The 8,002-nt window shown below is 39.1% G+C and overlaps 1 protein-coding gene across 1 annotated transcript; it reads right to left on the bottom strand.

The window, feature by feature from the left end:
• Window positions 1–237: 237 nt before the first annotated feature.
• On the bottom strand, window positions 238–1,365 carry LOC131169236 (protein S40-1-like). The gene has a single exon (XM_058141139.1). The coding sequence runs from the start codon at window positions 1,312–1,314 to the stop codon at window positions 925–927; it is 390 nt and encodes a 129-aa protein (XP_057997122.1). The 5' UTR covers window positions 1,315–1,365; the 3' UTR covers window positions 238–924.
• Window positions 1,366–8,002: the final 6,637 nt, after the last annotated feature.

Below are 8,002 nucleotides of genomic sequence, written 5' to 3' on the forward strand. Positions count from 1 at the left end.
AAAAAGTCAAAATAATACTATAATCATTAAAGCAAAAAATTATCCATTAATTTTATATGATTTATTAATTTTGAGTTTAGTCTTAATTAAATTTAAATTAATAAAAAAATAAAAATTTAATGAAGTTTCGCAAAATGTAACATATAAAAATTGTAAAAAAAAATGAAAAATAAATGAATTTTAACTCAGCTATTTATAAAATTGTGAGATATTAATTCAAATCTTAATAACAAAGAATAAAAAAAACATAAACCCATTTTTTCTTTTTCTTTTTTTTTTCCTTTTCCTTATTAATATACAGAATAAAAATTTACAATGCCATAGTCAAGTATATCAGCTGAAAGAGATAATATGTAATAAGGTTGAGGGAATTCCAAATCCAATCCCTGTGCATGAAACCCATTTTTCAGCCAAATATAATCTCCATACTCCAGACCCACACCACCTACTTGAAAATGAAGAAACCAGCTGTGCATGTTGGCAATGTCCAAGGTGAAGACAAATCTCCAACACATTATTGCTACACCATTTCCATTTATACATTGCACATCCTGACACTAAACCACTGCATGCAGCTTCCTAGCTGTATAAATTAATCAAACTGCTGCTGCTTTATTATTCAGCAGATATTAAACCAACAAAATATTACTACCAATAATAATTTTAGCCTAATTGTACTAAAAAAAAAAAATTTAGCCTAATTAATTAATGAACAATTAATAATATTTCATCTCTTTCTAATCCCAAATTTTTCTTTGGTCTCATTTGCTTACAAGTTACAGGCTAAAGAAACTTCAAGACAAAAACAAAGGAAAGGAAATCATTTTTTTTTTTTTTTTTGTGGAAGACGTCTCTTCTTCTTCTTCTAAAACTCTAAGGAACAGAACAGAAGTGAGATTGGGCTGATCTTGAAAGAATTAATGGTTATGTTTCTAGAAATCCAGTCAACCTAAGAATTGAATTCCTAACTTGGCTCAAATCCCTTCCTTTTAATGTCCTTCCATTTCCAGTGCAAACAGAGAATGCCATTTTCCCTTGAATTCTCCTCCCAATTATAACATGCGGCGGAATCAATTCCTCTCTATCAAATTCCTCTTCAAAATCATCACCAGCCTCCGAAAACTGCAACACATTGCTGCAAGGGATATTCACAGGCACGGAAGAACAAGTAGTTGTCGATTTCTTCTGCTTCTTTATGTTGCCACTCCGATTACTATTATTATTATTTTGACGATCCATTTCCTTGAAGCCGATGTGGTGGTGGTGGTGGTCGGAGAAAATGATATCGGATTCCTGAAACTCTTCGGCGGCCATGTAATAAACGGAAGAAAAGGTGTGAAGAAAGGAGATATAACTGTAGAGAGAAGGAGAGGGGGAGAGATTTATAGAGGGGAATCTGAAATCGTAGAGAGTACACTATTGATTGTTTCGTTTGTGTTGATAGATGGCGTCACTCCATTGGAGTTGATTGCGGTCCCCGCTTTCTCTCTCTCTTACTTGTGGCTTACGGCTTTTTGTTTCTACTTTGTACTGTAGCTATACAAAGCTTCCATTATGCTGGTCAAGAGTCGGTTCGACTCCTCAATTAAATTCAGATTAATCTGAATTTATGATTCGTTTAATTGGGGATTAATTAGAGACTCCCCCTTAGTCGTTGAATCAAGCCAAAATTGAAACTAATTGTTACGATCATTATTTTTTAGGTGGTTCAAATTAATATATATGTTTAAAAAAATAAATTGTACTTTTAAATAAGAGTGTGTGGTTTTAATTTAATTAAAGATTTATCAATTTCAATTTAGTTATGTGTAATACCCCTGATTTTTTATATATTATTATTGGGGTTCGTGTAGGTATCCTCAATTCGCGGAAATTCGACAGTTGTCCGGATCTGTGAATTTCCGGCCAGACAGACCAGCTACCGGAAAAGTCTCCGAATTGGATCGAGGTTTTGGCTACCCCACCATTGTCAGGCATCCCGAGCGCGTTCCCGAAGTCGGAATCGGCAAAGGTAAACCCGAACCTTGCTTTTTCGTAATTTTCTAGTGCTTAAATAGGATTAAAAATTCATAAAATATTCGTGGTAGCTTAGAAAATTACGATTCTTTTTGCAATAGCTTAGTAAGAGTGCTAAGGACATGCGGGCAAAGTTTTATAATTTTTAGAGCTTGTTTGGGCAATTTTTGCAAAAATGATCAATTATAAGGACTAAATTGAAATTTTTCCATATTGTGATGAATGATTGATTTGATGGGCCCAGGATGGGCTGTGTGATGTGATTGAGTTGTGGATATATGGATTGTGGATATAGAAGTGTGTTTTGAGCCCTTTTTGCAGGTTGGGTAGGTCCTAGGTATAGGGAGACTGCTGGATTTTTAGCATGACTTAGGGCGTATTTGGTCTTTTCTTTATTTGTATTGAGTCATTTGTGTTAAATAAATGTAATGTAATTGTCGTGGCGGGACGACCTTCTTCCTCCGCCCGGCCGCCACGATGATTGTCGTCAAGTCCGTGAGTAAAATATTAATTTTAATTATAATTTCGATATTATTATATGTTCGATGCCCATGCATCACTTATATGCATATATTTATGTAGTTAAACTCTAGGCACGATTTATGTTGCATTCATAAGCGTTAATGTGCCATGAGTGTTGTTGTGGTAATTTGGAGCGCAGTGCGTGCGTTGGCGTGCGTGTGATGTGGTGTGGACTATGGATAGGGCGGGGTAGTCACGGCTTGAGTTCTTGGCGGGACCCGTTCCTTCGAGGGGTAGTCACGGCTTGAGTTCTTCATTTGGGACCCTCGATTTGGTTTATTAAGCTAAAGTCAGGCTTTAGTTCTTCACGGCACCGAGTTGGATCAAAGACAGCTGTATAGCGGATCAGCTCCCAATCTATTAAGATTGATGCTACAGGGTGCGTGACTGCTCCAAAGTACCTTTATGATGCTATGAAGTGAATATGAGGTTGCTGTTGCAGTTCACGCTACAGGTAGCATTAGTTCTGAGATAGTTATAGAGATTATGGTTAAAATTGATATTTTACTCTCTGAGTCGACGCTCACTCTGTTCAAAAATTTTACAGCCACGGGAGGATATTTTTGAGGTTAACCTGCTTTCTCCCTCGCAGGTCGATTACTACTGTTTGTATAAACTTGTTAAATCTTAGAATTTCCGCATGTGTTAGAAATGTTTATTTGATTTGGGTCTGTAAACTAAATTATTATTTTTGGACCTGTAAACTTAAATGTGCTATGCATGTTTGATGGATTGGATGAGGGAGCTGAGCTCCCATTTATTTTATGTTGATGAGTATGTGGAGGGTGAGCTGAGCTCCCCAATTGACTATATATTGTGTTTACAGGTCGGGTGAGTCGAAAACTCCCCGTTGGAAAGTCCATTTTATGGCCGGACTCTGTCCGTTTGTTTTCTTGAATTTGGGCCCAATGGGCCTTAGAATTGGGTAAATGAACAGTTAAGGCTTACTACGGGCCTCGGGGGCTTTAGGCTGGCCCAGGTCCTAGTGCCGGTCCGGCCCATAGGTTGGGTCGTGACAAATGTGGTATCAGAGCTTAGGCTCCAGATTCTTAGGGAATGTTTGTCTAAAATGTTGGGAAGAGTCTACTAGGAGTCACATGCGGAGTATAGGATTCTGTTTCGTCTTTTCCTGTAATTCTTTGTTTCTAGATTCTACGTTATACCTCGGGAAATATAAGATTACCTCAGTTAGTGTCTTGATTTTGTGGAGTACACAGAAATGTGAAATAGAGTTAGTAGACATGTGAGATCTATCATGAGGATACGTACTCCAAGAAATGTTATATTTTTGTCAGTATGGGTTTAAATGGTGTGCCCATTTCGTGTAAGACACGAGTACATAAAAGTGAGTCTTAAAAGTACAGTTGCCCTAGATAAGGATGAGGATACCACTACTGGCAGTCATCAGTAGATGACCCAGTCAGAATAAGTTTGTGATAATAGAAGATTCAGGAGAGATAAGAAATTAGGAGACCTAGTGCATCGGGGCGTATCGTAGTAACTATACAATGTTCTCGATGTATGCGCTCTGTAGTGCAGACTGATGCAGACATGAGATTATTGTGTAGAGTGCGTGCATCCCGTGGTGCTCCATAATGAGGGTGTTTGAGATGGCTTCGCTTTGGTACAGTTATGCGTAAGCAGTTCTATATTTGCAGAGGAGTTGGGAACTCTGGCTAAGAGTCTAGAGTTAGAATATTGAAAGGTCACGGTTGGGTGATAACTAGAGTCGTGACTCGATTACTGACATGAGCTAGAGTTACATCAAGAGTTGCCATCGGACTGCAGGTTTCGGACTAGTTGCAAAGTAAAGGTGACACTTATAGAGTGAGAATAGTATACCTTGTGTGTATCAGTATGGAATAAAGTACAACTCTACTACCTAGAGAAGGTCGAAACTATGAATTGATGATTTATAGAGCTATGATATGATAAAAGAGTCATTAACTTGACATGGTTACGGCAAGGTGGTAGATGTAGTACCTTTGTTGCGACAAGTTAGGATATAGTCCTATCTTTTGAGAATGGATCGAAGGTTATTCGATAATGATGACTTATGGAATAGTGTCCCGGATGGGATGTAGAGTGTGGTAGAGAGTAGTTGGCTCGGGTATCCCGAGAGGATACAAGTTCCATTATAGGAATCATATATAATCGATCACGATGGATGTAAATCATTTTAATTTGATGACGGGTTTGGTTGCCAGAAATCTTAAGTTTTGTAATTGATTAAAAAATTAAAATAAAAATAATAATAATAGTTATAAGAGTAATAAATTAGCGAAGAAAAATCACAGAAGGCCAATGGATAAAGAAAGTGCAGAATGAAAGTTTGGGCAATTGATTGCAGATGCAATATAATCTAAATGCTAGTGGAAGTACTAGCTAGAGTGGTCAAAGGACCAAATCTGAGTAGCACAGACATGATAACGCGATAGAGACTCTGAAAGATATAGTTAGCAAGTACAGCTATTATGTTAGGAAGAAGAATGGAACCAGGGATAGAATAGTCAAGTTCTATTTTGGGTAAGACAAAGGAAATAAATGAAAGGACAACCTAAAGAGCGCATAATAAAAGGAACAAAGTTAAGATATAGGATAGGCTAAGTGTTATTCTTGGCAAGGAGAATGACAAGGATGGAAAACCCAAAATGGGACCACATTAGTGAGAAAAGTGATGGAGGTATGGAATACAATAATAATGAGTAAATGTTAGAAGGTGTGCGATGGTATTGCGGACTACCTAAATAGGTAGAGAAAGAGAAGTTAGTAAGCAGTAAGTTGAATAAAAGTCAGTCTAAGGGATCAAATAGGTATGATGAGAGGAAAAGAATGATAGATAATGACACATAGGTTTTAGGTTAGACTTTTGAGATAGTGAGAAGGTAGTTAGAGGTTCGTTATGAATGTCAGGCAAACATTTTTAGTGTGATCAACAGAATCACTTTGTAGTGAAGCAATAACGACAGGAGTTAAATTGAGTTAGCTACTAAGGCTTGCAACTGTTTTAAACTATGAGCTGGAGGAAGTACTATTTATGGTTGAGATTCAATAGATGAAATTGTTGCTGATGGGTAATTTGAGGTTGAAGTTTAGAAAGCTATGGGCAGTATATATGATTATATTAAGGAGAATGAACACGTGAAGTATCTTGTTTGGAATTAAGGCATGACACATATTTCCTACAGCCGTGTTAGTTCAGATGGAACTTATAGTTTATGGGGCTCATATTCATCCAGGATAAGCAATTTCCTACTAAGGTGATAGGGAATGATAATGTTACGATAGTTAAGTTGGAAAAAAAAAAGGGGATACAAGAAAAAAAAAATTTCTATGGGTAATTATAAGTGTTACATAAGGTGAAGAATGTCTTTGGTAGGAGTAAATCATAGGGTTAGAATTCTTGAAGTAATGAAACTAGTATTCAAGATAAGACTAAGAAATAAAAAGAAAGTTAAAGTTGATGATGGGATAGACATCTTTGAAGGAAAAGGTGTAAGGATGAGATAGGACTAAAATTAAGGAATAAGTACAGCAGGTTGAAATGATACCAACAATACCAAAAATAGGAAAAGGGAAGTGGATAAGATGCAAAGGACAGGAAGAGAGCTCGATAGAGTCAGTTATAATGATGAGGATAAGGAGTGTCTAACCATTGCCCCTGTGTTAACACTACCTATGAGCGGTGAAGGATACACCGTGTACTGTGACGCCTCCAGAGTTGGCCTAGGGTGTGTTTTGATGCGGAATGGAAAAGTAGTGGCTTATGCTTCAAGGCAGCTGAAGAGGCATGAGCAGAACTATCCCACCCATGATTTGGAAATGGCGGCTGTATTCTTTGCACTAAAAATCTGGAGACACTACCTGTATGGTGAAGTGTGCGAGATATACACCGACCATAAGAGTTTGAAGTACATCTTCCAACAGAGGGATTTAAACTTGAGACAGAGGAGATGGATGAAGCTTCTGGAAGACTATGATTGCCCCATCCAGTACCACCCTGGGAAGGCCAATGTAGTAGCAGATGCTTTAAGCAGAAAATCTTCTGGCAGTTTGGCGCACATTTCAGCAGAGAAGAGACTGTTGATTCAGGAGGTACATGAGTTGATGGATCAAGGTTTAATCCTAGATCTTTCAGATGATGGGGTATTGTTGGCTCACTTTTCAGTGAGGCCAGACTTGAGGGACAGAGTTAGAGTTTCCCAGCACAGAGACCAACAATTGATGAAGATCATAGAAAGAGTACAGCAAGGTGAAGGTGGTGAGTTTGGGTTTGCCAATGATGGCGCCCTAGTGCAAGGTTCTAGGATATGTGTGCCCGATGTGGACAACCTCAGGAATGAAATCATGCGAGAGGCACACTATACAACATGCAAGATCCACCTGTGTTCCACCAAGATGTACCATGATGTGAAAGATAGCTATTGGTGGAATGGCATGAAGAGAGACATAGCCGACTTTGTGTCCAAGTGCTTGACTTGTCAGAAGGTGAAGTTTGAACACCAGACCGTCAAGGAAGGCTGCAAGAGCTCCCTATCCCGAATGGAAGTGGGAAATGAGTACTATGGATTTTGTGGAGGTTGCCTCGTACCACGCGAGGATATGATTCGATATGGGTAATTGTAGACCGCTTGACCAAATCAGCTCACTTCTTACCAGAAGACTACATACTACGTGGCATAGTATGCGGCTCTACATTCGAGAAATAGTCAGATTGCATGGAGTTAGGCTTCCATAATATCCGAGAGGGTCCCGATTCACTTCGGTTTTGGAGAAAGTTGCAGGAGGCACTTGGCACACGCTTGAACTTCAGATGCGGCTTTCCACCCTCGCAGACAGACGGACAAATCGAAGGACGATCCAAACATCGAAGACATGCTTCGCATGAGTGTTTTGGATTTTGGAGGTCAATGGGATGAGCAGCTAGCTTTAGTGGAGTTTGCCTACAACAACAATTATCACTCCAAAGATAGGGTTGGCACCTATGAGGCACTATATGGAAGAAAGTGTAGGTCTCCTCTGTGTTGGGACAGAAATGGGGAAGCAAGGGTGCATGATGTAGACCTAGTGCAGTACACTTGAGGTAGTTCCTTTAATCGAGGAACGGCGAGGCGGCTTTCGATGAGAAAAGTTATGCGGACCCAGACGGAGGATGTGGAGTTTGCGATGGCGACTATGTATTCTGAAGGTATCTCCAATGAAGGAGTCATGAGATTGGAAAGAAGGGCAAGTTGGCACCTCAGTATATCGGACATTTTGAGGTTACGGATAGAGATGGAGCAGTTGCCTACCGGTTGGAGCTACTACCCAACCTCTCTCACGTTCATCCCGTGTTTCACATCTCCATGCTCAGGAAATACATTCCCGATCCTTCTCATGTACTGCAGCCGGATGTGATAGAGCTAAAAGAAAATTTGACATTTGAGGAGAAGCCTTTAGCCATAGTGGACTACCAAGTGAGACA

The sequence above is a fragment of the Hevea brasiliensis genome, chromosome 18 (assembly GCF_030052815.1).
Source record: "Hevea brasiliensis isolate MT/VB/25A 57/8 chromosome 18, ASM3005281v1, whole genome shotgun sequence".
Classification (NCBI taxonomy): Eukaryota; Viridiplantae; Streptophyta; class Magnoliopsida; order Malpighiales; family Euphorbiaceae; genus Hevea; species Hevea brasiliensis.

Bases quoted from the DNA above. Each gene is read 5' to 3' on its own strand.
- LOC131169236 (XM_058141139.1), bottom strand. From the start codon at position 1,314: ATGGCCGCCGAAGAGTTTCAGGAATCCGATATCATTTTCTCCGACCAC.